Source organism: Colletotrichum scovillei, assembly GCF_011075155.1.
Source record: "Colletotrichum scovillei strain TJNH1 chromosome Unknown Contig00008, whole genome shotgun sequence".
NCBI lineage: Eukaryota > Fungi > Ascomycota > Sordariomycetes > Glomerellales > Glomerellaceae > Colletotrichum > Colletotrichum scovillei.
The window spans coordinates 517,854-529,743 of NW_023336266.1; the positions used below are offsets into that span (position 1 = coordinate 517,854).

Sequence of the window (11,890 nt, forward strand, 5' to 3'; positions counted from 1 at the left end):
TATCAGGGTTTCCAGAAGAGAAGGATGGGCTTACGCGGAGGGCGCGGAATCGAGCCCCAGTGCCCGGTAGCAAGTCAACTTCTTCCCCGACGGCAAGGCCCAGGATCTTGGGTGGGACGACGGAACTTCGGTGACTGGGATGGTATTCGGTTACTTCCAACGACATCGAGCAACGTTATACGGATAGAAAGACACAGGATGAGAAGAGAAAGAACAACAGGGGTTAAAATCGCACCAACGACATTTTGTGCTGTCAGACAGGGGAAAGAAGCATGTTTGCCAAGTCTCCAGCGCAAGGATTACAGAAAACTTAGCCACATGCAATGGATACTACCCACCCTTGTCAGAAAGGAAGACTGGACCGATAAACATCAAATCGATGACAACTGGAGGGTGCCAGCCGCGATGAGGGGGAATCGTGTTCTACACTACTGCATCACGGCAGCAATGTCCCACCTTCATCTCAGTCCTACGTTCGTCCAGACCCTTCCAAGGATCAACATTCCGTATCGGGCTTCTACCGATCCACCGTGCTGGATTACAGCTCCGAGGTTGCGTCAGGACAGGGTCATATAAGGACAAGCTGACTGCTCATCGTAGAAAGTCTGCCTCCGTGTTCACATCTGTCAGTGCAACCCACTCCCGCCGGTCTTTTCAACAAGTCACTCCTTGGCTTTGGTGTTCGGTCAAGTCTTGCCACCAGACTCTCCCCGTCCGTCCTGTTAACCGAGCTTGGCAATTCGATCCTTTTCAGCCTCCATAATGAAGTCTACTATCATGGCGATGAGCACTGCAGCAGCTTTGTTCGAAGTCGCGTCGGCTGCGACTTGCTACTCACAGTCAACGGCATGCGTGAGTTCTCCTAGCTACAGGCACAACTCCATCGCAAACAATTGGAACATGTTACTGACTTTGACCAGTGCTTGAAATTGAACAAGGCCCCAGGACTCGCCGGCAAGATCTACTTCCCCAACTCAACCGAGTATGTGGAACGTATGGACTCGTACTGGTCCATCACCGCGGCCCTGGACCCTTGGTGTGTCGCACAGCCCTCTACAGCCGAGGATGTCTCGACCATCATCACCACTCTCGCTGCGTCCAACTGCACGTTCGGCGTTCGCGGTGGTGGCCACGGCTCCTTTGCTGGATCCAACAGTGTCAACGACGGTGTGACCATCGACTTTGGCTTCTTCAACAGCACCACCTACAACCCTGACACGAAGATCGCCTCCATCGGACCCGGCGGTCACTGGCAGACTGTCTACGACACTCTTGCGCCGTATGGAGTCGTCGTCACAGGTGGTCGTGCCGGTACCGTCGGAACTGGAGGCTTCATCCTCGGCGGCGGCAACTCCTTCCACTCGGCGTCTCACGGTTTCGCCTGTGACCAAGTTGCCAACTTTGAGGTGGTCCTTGCTGATGGATCCATTGTCAATGCCAATGCCACTTCCAACCCGGATCTGTGGCGAGGTCTCAAGGGAACCGGCGCCAACCTCGGTCTTGTCACCCGCTTCGACATGTACGCCATCGACTTCCCCGACCCAACAAAGCCCGTAGTCTGGGGAGGCAACCTCATCTACGACCTGGAGTCCGGGCCCAAAGTCATCGACGCCCTTGTTGAATTCACGGAGAACGTTCACAAGGATGAGAACAGCTCTTCCATCGTCTACTGGGCATACCTCCCCCAGCTCGGCGGTATGATTCTCAATGCTGCTATCGAGAACACCCTGGCTGAGATTGCGCCTCCTGCCTTTGACGCCTATTATGCCGCTGGCAACATTACCCAGGACACTACCAAGGTCGACTTGATCTCCATCGTCGCAAACGAACTCGGTTCCGGTCAGCCTGCCGGCTTCCGCAACGCCTGGTTCACGCTCGCATTCGACAACGATGCTCGGATCATGAACTACGCCGTCGAGAAGTTCTACACCCTCAACGCGGATCTCGAGAAGGCCGTCGGTGCTGACTCGGGCTTCAACACTCTCTGCATGTTCCAGCCCATCACCAAGTCCATCGTCGACAAGGGCATCGCCATGGGTGGCAACAGCATGGGGCTGGACCAATACATCACACGAGGCAACGGCATCATGTTCCTCATTACCTTCGCCGTCAACGGAGCTGAGAATGAAACAATTTCTTTCCCATACATCCAGGCTTACACAGAGGACGTCGAGGCTTATGCTGCGTCTTTGGACTTGAACTGGGGTTGGATCTTCCTCAACTATGCCCACAAGGTACAAGATGTCATCTCGTCCTATGGTGAGGCTTCTATTGAGAGGCTAAGGGCCGCTTCTACCAAGTACGATCCTACTGGTGTTTTCCAAAACCTTCGTCACTCGGGCTTCAAGATTCCCTTCTAGATGTCCGGTGTAACAGTTGGCAAGAGTGAGAGCCTCCAGCATCACAAATCGTCGATCTACCTAGCAACTTAATGAACAATGTCCAGTATTATCACATAGACTTACAATGTTGAACAACACAACCTCCCGCTTTGGTGAACGTCTACACCCCGTGCTGAATCTGCATGCTCAAAATAAGGTACTAGGTAGTTGGTATAAAATTCACAACCGCTAGAAGGAACGCTACGTTTGCTATGTACTCTATGCAGAAAGCGGCCTCTATCGAACAAATCCGACTATCAACAGGTGCAGCTACCGCTCAAGGCCAGACACGGCAGCCAAGTGCAAAACTCCCAGAAAGATCCATCACCCGCCGTGCAAGTACAGCAGTAGCAACCAGCGCAACAACAATCTGGACCCAGACTGCCGCCCACATTGGCACCACTTCTCAGAGGATCCATCTGTTTTCCAGCCTCGTACGCGCCGTACACGATACCAGCTCCGGCTCCCGCGGTAGCGACGCCCCATAGCCCGTTCTGCATCGAATTCTGGAACCCCTTGACGGCCTTGTCCGGTGTGATTTCGGTGAGTCTGTGAGTTGGCGTCTCGAGGCTTTCCGTGAACCAGTTGTAGTCTAGTGCACATCCTTCAGGCGTCTTGATGATGCTGCCAAATTTCTTGAGCAGCTCCCGGCAGTCGTCGTATCCCAGATCTTCAGCGGGAATGGATGAGCGAGCGGCAGCCCATTCGGTGTTGACTTCGTCTTTCGTCAACGTCGTCCATCCGATCTGGCAAACGGTGTAGTCGCGAGTGGAGTAGCCCTTGGACGGTGTCGAAAGCTTGAGTGCTCTGAGCTTATTCATCTCTTCCTTCAAAGACCATGCAGCCACCCTCGCTTCATACACCCGAGCAGGCTCGAAGGAACTGGTCTTTTCGCTATTCGGCACCTTTTCCCTCGGCTTCGGGACACTACCATTCGGTAGGCGGAGCTCGTACTTTTGGCCGTGCGTGATGATGGCCCAGTGTACAAGACACCCGTCGTCGACGCGGCGAGAGTACCACACTTGTTCGCCCTTGGATGTGTCCTGTCCCTGCTTGCCGCGAAGGTCCACTTCCTCTTTCAACCTCTTCCTATCTTCTTCTTGTTGCTCTCTGGCCCTTAGGATCTCCGAGTTCTTGAACATTGTGTATCGAGTTCGAGTGTCGGCTTAGAGCTATCGAGGCGTGGGCGTATTGGTCTGTAGAAATTTGACGACGATAACCTCACAAATTGAGTCAGAACGTCTGGCTACTTTCACTCAATAGACATTGGCATGTTACACTCCATAAAACAAACGTGGGATCCTGGTTATCAATGCTTCAACGAAGCCGCTGACGGCATGAGCTGCAGCAGTGCGGCGTGCCCTGGCATCGCTGCGTGGGCTGCGCGGACTGCGCCGCAGATAGCTGCCAAGTCTTCCCCATCTCATAGGGCAGTTCGCTCTCACGCATTCTCGGATTGACCAATGTCAGCCTACGATCAATGGGATGTTTTTGGTGAGGATCTTTTGCATGTCTCTCCTAGGTACTACAAGCAGGGAGGCGCACCGCCTAAATGGACGACGAATATGACATCACCCCCTAGTTACGGAAAGATCTCCCCTGCATCGCCTCTGCTAAGCTTTCGGGCGGTTAATGTGGGGCGGTCTAATACCGGCTCCCTTCCTTCGTCCGATCAGCGAAAGACCAAATGATGCTTGATATGCGCACGGGAGAAACGTCAAACTACATGTAAGCTTCGCGTGCCACTCGGTAGAGGTGATGAGCCATCCTCAGCGCGTGGTCACTTCGCCTTCTTAGCGGCCGGTGCCATCGGAAGACTTACTCTCTTCAGTCCTGATGATATCTGTGCTCACTGTTTGTCGTACTCTGGATAGAGCCAAGCATGCAAGCAAGGTACGCAGATTTGACATGAAATACTAACCGCAATTCTCACTTCATGATGAGCATACGAGCTACTCAGCTTTTTAAGCAGCTGTGGTCCCCATCACCTGCCGGAAGAGCTTCGTACCGCCCTTTCGCCCTATGGTATGCCTCTCGACGCCAGCTATTCAGTCCTTTTTCTGGAAAGCGTACCTGGTGGATGATCGGTCTCGGCTCTGAAGCCAGTGGCGCAAGTAGTTAGCCACAGCACATTCCGTCTCTTCATTCGTCATCTTCTTAGTCTTTTTAAGAGAGGTAATTCATATATCGGTCGACACTCAAGTAGGTGATAAAGTAAGATGCTCGTCAAGAAGATTACAACGCTTATCTACCTATTTATTATACCTAATGGTTTCATTCATCATCCCTTTTATTACTTCTCTTACTACCTTACTACTATCATTTTTCATATTTTTATCAGAAAGTACTTATCGGAAGACGAAAAGAAATAGAGATAATAGGGTTAGGGATATTAAGAATATAGATAATAGGAATGGAAATAACAAGAACAGAAATAATATGGATAGAGCTGGGGAGAGTTACTCTCCGAGCGGCAATGGATTTTGTTACCCGCTCAATCCTTTAAAACCACCTTCATCTTCATTCAACTTCTCGTTAACGGCGTGCAGCGATAGGTCATATCCGTTGACAGAGGGAAAGGCCCACACAACACTGGTAAACTGACTACCTAGGTAGCCATTGCTCAAAGGAAGCCTGCTGAGAGAAAACTTGACTTTTCGAAGCCACCAAGTACCCTCGCGCTTCAACGAAACATCGAAGCAAGGTGTCGCAACCCCACAACACACTAATCTTGGTCTCGACTCATAAGGCTCAGCGCACCGCTACGAAAACTGATTTATCCTCTTTCCCGCGTCAAAAACAAGCTCTTAGAATAGGATTGCGCAATTTACGAGCGCGGAGCTGCATCCTCATGCACCTGCTGCCGAAGAACGCGTCATGCAGCAGCGAGCCGCGACTAAGATCGCTGTTACCCAGCCAAGACTCCACATTCAACTAATGGCAACATGGCCGAGTGGTCCAAGGCGATAGACTTGAATTGTTCACGATTCAGACATCTATTATCTTCGGATGCGCAGGTTCGAACCCTGCTGTTGTCGCAAACGTTTTTGCCTGGCAGCTCTTTCAGGATTTCTTTTTGCATCTTTGGACAGTACTAGTTGTGGCTATGGCTTGACATATCTGAAAAGAAGTGTGGACCTGAGTATGGAGTTCATGTTGGACAACAATGGAGAAGCAATCTCATAGTGTAACTGTATTATCACAAAACCTCTAGTCGTTGCCGAATGCCAATAGATCTCTTGACTATGGCTTCGACAAAGTGTACGAAGCAATTGACGGTGTATTGTAGTTAGTGTGTAGCTAGCGTGAAATAAATCTGACCTGACCTGGCACTCTTCCCAAAGCAGGAGTACCCATTGGTATTAAACATTAGAACCACGATCCAGAAAACTCCCCGCTCCCAGGTTCGTCACCTTGACAGACAACACCCAAAGTTAGCCAACAGGGTTCACAAAGCAAAGCAGTCACGGGGTCAAGAAACCCAGAAAGCTCAGAAAACATACCACGATCAGCAGCCATCCGGCCGTTCAGAAAGGCACTGGTCCATGCAGTGATTGCCCACAATAACACCATACACCTTGCCAGAGACGTAGCTGCGCATGATGTCACGGCAGTTATCGTACACAATCTCCGCGGCGGGCACGAGCTCCGCGACGGGCGTCGGCTTGTCAATGAAGGCGGTCCAGCTGACGCAGCACCGCGCCGTCTCGATCTCGAGACAGTAGTCCTGCGGGGTACCGCGGATCATGTCGTTGGCCTTGTCTATCTTGAGGACCTTGATGAGGCGATAGCAGACGCTGGCCATGGCCTGGTGGGCCTTGTCGCAGACGAGCTCGTTCTCGCCGCACATGGCGGACGAGGGCTCGCCGGCGTCGTCGTTCTTGGCGACGGTGTTGTCAGCACCGTCGGCGGCGGGAGTCTGGGTGATGGTGATGTCGGTGTAGTTCTTGCGGCCCCAGACGGAGAAGGTGCCAATGTCGTTGGTGTAGAGGTCGAGGACGATGCGCGAGGGGAACTCGGCCTCCATGGCGAATACGGCGTCCGCCTTGGGGAGAAGATGAGGTGGGAGAGCTCTCACAACCTGCATGTTGGCGCTCAGCGCCGTGGTGGCCTCGGGGATAATCATCTTGACGACGGTGCACTATCGATGATTAGTTATCTGTATGTTGCACTCGTTACACTTGATAAGACTTGATGTGACCTTACCTTGAAGGCAAAATTGCCTAGACTTGCTTGTGCGAAGAAAAGGCTGTGAAAGAGGGAAAGATGGAGCTGCGAAAGGCAGTCCGTACGCCGCAGGATTTATACACGCCGTGGGAGGGAAAATATGTAATCTGTGTACGTGTGCGTGTGGCTGATGAGAAATTCCTACTTGGGAGGTAGACACACAGCGGAATGAGAGACCGTGAGGGTAGAGCCCTCGAACCAAAGGAGTGCAGGAGAATAGTATCTCAAGTGTGGGAAGGACAAAATGCCGTCAAGGTCAGGATACTCGAAAAAGCATATCAACTGGTAGACCACCCTGCTAGAAAGAGAACGGCCCTGCCGCAGACCGGGGCATGGGGGATTGAGTTCTTTTCTAGACAGGCTGTGTAGTTGTGGACTCCGGGACCTGCTCAACAAGGTCCAAGGCAACGAATGATCTGTCATGAATAGTAATGCTGGTAATGAGCACTCAATCAAGTGACATTGAGTGGGCTGTCAGATAGTATAAGTGGCTGCATCTTCTACATCAAATACGGAACTTAATGCGTCCTCACCGCAAGGGTTCGTGCTCTTTTGCGTCCCTCTTGCCAGCAGAGCCTGCCAGCTTCCCACAGTTCGATGGTGTGTGGCTGCATATGTGCTGCTTCGTAAGCCCTTCCGCGAACGTCGGCGTCTCTCTGGGGTGATGTTAGGTTGAGCTGAGCAGGCCGTTCCAGACCGATAAGTTGAGGCTGGAGACTGAGACTTAGAGGAGGGGTGTAAGTAAGGAAGCATGCCAGAAGAGGTAGGTCACCAGGAAGCAGATAGGCCGGAACACACAGCCATTAGAGTCACCAAAATATGGCAAAGCAACAAGGTTTGAGGTCTTGACAAACTTGATTTCACCCAGAGGCCCCTCTGAGCCTGGAGCGGAAGTATCCCTACTCATCCACCAACGCCATTCGCCCAACGTGGGAAGCCACTAGATAAACCACACCAAGCAATCTACTTTTCGCCCAACGTACAGCGAGGCACAATCCCAAGTCCCAGACCGAATGATCATCAAGATTCCTACGCCAACCACCATCGAATAGCGCCAGCATGACCCTCTCATCAAGAGAAACAGACAACGGGTTAAAAGGACCATGATACAAGGCGAGGACGCATAGCCTCTTTAGTACGCAGCAGCAAATTCGTGAATGACAGAGGGGTATCGCAACTGCAGACCAATGACCGACCAACTAGCAAAGCTAACAACAGGATTGGTTCACACGCAGAACGGTCACGAACAAGTCAACAACGTGGCGAAAAAGCAAACTAAAAGCTAGGAAATCTCTGTTGGGGGAGTCCCGTGTGGAAGTAAGACGAATAGAAGGGGCAACCAAGTCGCAAAACCATCCGAACCCGACGCCCAAGACAAGCCCAGATGTCCAGAGAGGTAACTAAGGCCGCAAAGCATGCAATCGTCGTTCTCGTGATGTCTCACAATCGTATCCGCTATCCGTATGCCTAACATCAAACAAGTCCAAAGAAATATGTGTCATTCGCCCAGGTATCCATCGTGCAGCGTTAAGAGTCCAAGGCGGCGGCAGCGAACGAAGAACGATGAGAGAAGCTCGAGAAAGGGTGAAGCAATAAGACAGTTGAGAGCGCAACTCTCAATATTTCCTCAAGTGCTCAACTTGAGCCCAGAGGCATTGGGGCCGTCAAGGAGACCCTTGAAACCTTCGATCTACTATAGAGGATGTTAGCCCAGGTGTGTTCTGACACATGACCCGTGGATGCTTACCTGAGGAGGGGCACCAGGAGGGCCCTGAGGTCCCGGAGGGCCATGAGGACCCGGCGCACCGAAGTGAGCAGGTCCGTAGGCGCCAGGGCCGGGAGCCGGAGCGAAGTAGTGAGGTGGGGGAGGGGCAGGACGGTAGGGGGTACCAACACCAGAGTTGTTTTGGCTGCGGCCCCAGCTCAGACGGACACGAGAGTTTCCAATAGGGTATCCCTGCATCTGGTTGATGGCCATCTCAGCAGCGTGGCGATGGACGAACTGGACGAAACCGCAGCCCTTTCCAGGCGGGATCTTGACGTAGGTGATCTCTCCGAATCCTTGGAAGAAGCTTCGGAGCTCATCCTCAGTGACGTAGCCAGACAGGCCACCGACGAAAACGGTCGTGTTGTTGGGGTCGGTGAACTGGTTCATCTGCTGACCAGGAGGGTTGTAGGGGGCTCCGTAAGCACCGCCGTACTGGGCAGGCGAGGGAACGCCGTAGAAGCCCTGCTGGTGAGGGGGGAGGCCAGGAGCCATCATCTGGTTACCATGGTGCTGCTGGTAAGGGCCGCCGTGGTTGCTTCTGCTCTCGTTAGTTTCTTTGAACCAACATTTGCAAGACGTGCAAACTCACCGGTTCTTGGGGGTGGCGGTGGAAATGCGCATGGGGCGGTTGCCGCAGTAAACTCCCTGCATCTCCACAAGAGCACGCTGCTGGTCCTGCTCGTCGGTGAAACGAACGAATCCGTAGCCACGCGACTGTCCCGACATAGCATCGGTCATGATCTTAGCAGACTTGCAGGAGGGGAATCGCGCCTGGAAGAGAGACACGAGAACGTATTCGTTGACCTCAGGGCCAAGGTCGCCAACGAAGATCGAGTACTCGGGACCACGATCGTCGCGGCGGTCGTTGATGCCGCCACCGGAAGCCCAGTTGAGCTTGAAGGCGCGGTTGGAGTTGGGGACGGGGGATCCATTCAGGGTGAGGGCCTTGCTGGCGGCCTCGGACGAGGTGAACTCGACGAAGCAGTATCCGGCATTGCCCGAAGTCTTGTCACGAATGACCTTGACGTTGACGGGTTCTCCGGTGGCGGTCAAGAAGACACCCTTGATGAAGTTCTCATCCATCCAGGGCTCGAGCTCGCCCATCCTGTCTTGTGTTAGTCCGAGCCAGATTGAAAATCGACATGGTCACGTACCAGAGAGTGTTCTTATTCGCGTCCTGCTGGATAGGGGCCTGGCCGCCCGGGATCTCTCCGGAACCGTTGTTGCCGGGGAAGGGCATGCCGCCGGAGACGGGAGTACCGAACCCATCGCCGTTAGCGTTGGGAGGGGGGGCACCGTTGCCCTGAGCGGGGTTGTAGGGGTTAATTCCGTCCATTTTGGTGGTAAGATAGTAGTGAAGAGTTCAGAACTGTAGCTGTCCGCTTTCAAAAATGGTTGATGGTTTCGAGAATCGAATCAGAACGACCTGTATTCAGACGCAAAACCTGTACTCCGAAGGGAACTTGGTAAAAAGTCGATTCTCTCTGACGCCAGCACGCCCCGTTGTGAAAACGAAAAATCGAGATGTCGCGGGATGTTCGTGCAAAAATGCTTTAGCCGCCGACTCAAAGAACCGAGCAATGCTTCAAATTCGACTTTTAGGTCTGTTTCGCCGTGGCCAACGTGAACTTTGAACGGTTCGAGAAAAGGTCAGAGGAAGAATCGGAAATGATTGGACCTAACGAAGGTTAGCGTTCAGATATTCACATGTCATCCTGTCAGCTCGTCGTGAACAGTCGCAGTCACAATCGCAGTCGCAGTCAATCCGCAGTTGCTCATCTAGTAGCTGTTTCCGCAGGAATCATCGTGGGCGGTGATTGATAATGCAGCACAAGCGGCGTGCGTTCAATGCCGGTCGAATTTGTACCATGGCAGGGACCTCCTAGACAATCCTTCGCAAACGGACACCTGAGGGCAAGTCAGGTGTAGAGAGATTGCGAGCCCTTCAGTCGCATACCTGCTTGCAATTGAGGTGTAGCAAGCCTTGAGAGCGTGGTGGCCGGGTAACTTTTGAGGCAGTTGACGGAGGTCATCTGACCGTCTGCCTTTCGCGAGACACGTCATCTTCTCAGCAACGAGAGGCCTTGGTGACACAAGACCAAATGTTGCCATCCAACCTGGAGCTATTTCCTGTCCTCGGTGTGATGCCCTGCGGATCCAACCTTCGCCCCTCTCTAGTGTTGCGCCATTTCGGCTAGACGTTGGGCTTTAGGACGAAAGGACCGTGCCATATGTCAAGCCGATATTGCAGAAGCTCGTGATGAGGCCTTCCTTCCTTCCCCATGGTCAAAAGAAGCTGCGGACACGGCGCGGCGGGTGAAGTAAGACGGGACTCGCAGATGTTTTGGGTGCGGGGGTGAGGAAGGGCCGGCTGCTGATGGTGCATATTTCGTTTCCTCGGGCGTCTGACGGTGACGACTCGTTGCAGGACACGTCGAGGCTGAATGGCTTCGGCATTTGGTTGTCGATCTTCAAGCGCGATCCGGGATGATCCACGATGCATGGAGGGGTTCGATGATGCGCCCAGAACTGCTATTCCATTTTTTCTCCGACCAACATCCCCCAGAATCGCTCTTGGGGTCAATTCGAGGCGAGCAACGTCGAGGTGCTCAGCAGAGGATTGCCGAGGATGCCGAAGGCCGGATGGTCGGACACGAGCGTTCGATTTGCGACTGCGGCTGCGGTTGCGGATGCGACTGCGAGAATGCGACGGAAGAGGGGAAGGGGAGTAAAGGCAGAGAGAGAGGTAGGAAGAAACAGTGAGGTAGAGATAGAGAGCATTGATTACTTACTTTTGGGCGCCAACAAAAGACTATTTTTCCGGATGACCAGGAAGAAACGTCGTGCGACTCGTAAGGAGGGTGAGTGAGAGTGGTGAGGAGGAGGAATTACAGAGTAATTTTCGTGTCGAGGGAGGAATTTGGGAATGGGGGGGTTAAACGACGTGGGAGGAACCGGACAAGGAAGTTGCGCGCAGAGATTTTTTTTTCGCAGCTGGTGAAGGCCGTGGATCTCGCTCTAGTCAGTGGTGACGTGAGGTGGACAAAAAACGCGGCAGCTGGAGCAGCACGGATTTCTTTTGCAACAACCAAGACAATCGCTGAAAAGGATGCTTCGATTTTTTTAGCAAAACCCGCAGAGCAACGCAGAGGAGCAGAGCAGATCGCAGAGAGCAGACAGAGAGACGACAGAAGAGGCAGAGAGAGGTGCAACTCTAAAGAAAGAGGAAGAAGGAGAAATGGACGATGATGGGGGTAGAGGGGGGAGTGGGAAGAAGAAGGAACCAAGGGAAGGGAAAGTGGAAGGAAAAGGAAGAGACCGCCAGCCAGAGACTCACGCCAGACGCCAAACGGGGTAGGCAAGTACCTTCCTCACTCACTGGCAATGGAGTACCTACGCAAGTGCAGGCGCAGGCGCAGGCTCGGGACGTAGAATGTGGATTTTTGGGCGAGGGGGAAAGGGAAAGCACGACCTGAACTCTAGGGGTGAGAGGGGGTGTGCGAGGCGGAAGGAA

The 11,890-nt window shown here is 53.1% G+C and overlaps 4 protein-coding genes across 4 annotated transcripts; 1 reads left to right on the plus strand and 3 right to left on the minus strand.

Annotated features, from left to right (window-relative positions):
• Positions 1–762: 762 nt before the first annotated feature.
• Positions 763–2,360, plus strand: HER10_EVM0006937 (FAD binding domain-containing protein; the record flags this gene model as incomplete). The annotated part of the gene is made up of 2 exons (XM_035476508.1): positions 763–852; positions 921–2,360. The coding sequence occupies 2 exons, from the start codon at positions 763–765 to the stop codon at positions 2,358–2,360; spliced, it is 1,530 nt and encodes a 509-aa protein (XP_035330755.1).
• A 231-nt stretch (positions 2,361–2,591) lies between these two features.
• On the minus strand, positions 2,592–3,523 carry HER10_EVM0007284 (uncharacterized protein; the record flags this gene model as incomplete). Its single annotated transcript, XM_035476843.1, has 2 exons — positions 2,592–2,600; positions 2,774–3,523. The coding sequence occupies 2 exons, from the start codon at positions 3,521–3,523 to the stop codon at positions 2,592–2,594; spliced, it is 759 nt and encodes a 252-aa protein (XP_035330777.1).
• A 2,104-nt stretch (positions 3,524–5,627) lies between these two features.
• On the minus strand, positions 5,628–7,046 carry HER10_EVM0010123 (uncharacterized protein). The gene has a single exon (XM_035479592.1). It carries the CDS (start codon positions 6,505–6,507, stop codon positions 5,890–5,892), a length of 618 nt encoding a protein of 205 aa, XP_035330929.1. The 5' UTR covers positions 6,508–7,046; the 3' UTR covers positions 5,628–5,889.
• A 405-nt stretch (positions 7,047–7,451) lies between these two features.
• Positions 7,452–11,635, minus strand: HER10_EVM0000096 (RNA recognition domain-containing protein). Its single transcript, XM_035469891.1, has 4 exons — positions 9,531–11,635; positions 8,966–9,481; positions 8,356–8,914; positions 7,452–8,301 (listed from the first exon to the last, which is right to left on the minus strand). Exons 1-4 carry the CDS (start codon positions 9,710–9,712, stop codon positions 8,299–8,301), a joined length of 1,260 nt encoding a protein of 419 aa, XP_035330337.1. The 5' UTR covers positions 9,713–11,635; the 3' UTR covers positions 7,452–8,298.
• Positions 11,636–11,890: the final 255 nt, after the last annotated feature.

Coding starts and splice junctions, on each gene's coding strand:
- HER10_EVM0010123 (XM_035479592.1), bottom strand. CDS start 6,507: ATGATTATCCCCGAGGCCACCACGGCGCTGAGCGCCAACATGCAGGTT.
- HER10_EVM0000096 (XM_035469891.1), bottom strand. CDS start 9,712: ATGGACGGAATTAACCCCTACAACCCCGCTCAGGGCAACGGTGCCCCC. Junction 9,482..9,530: donor GCGAATAAGAACACTCTCTG/GTACGTGACCAT, acceptor AACACAAGACAG/GATGGGCGAGCTCGAGCCCT. Junction 8,915..8,965: donor ACCGCCACCCCCAAGAACCG/GTGAGTTTGCAC, acceptor TAACGAGAGCAG/AAGCAACCACGGCGGCCCTT.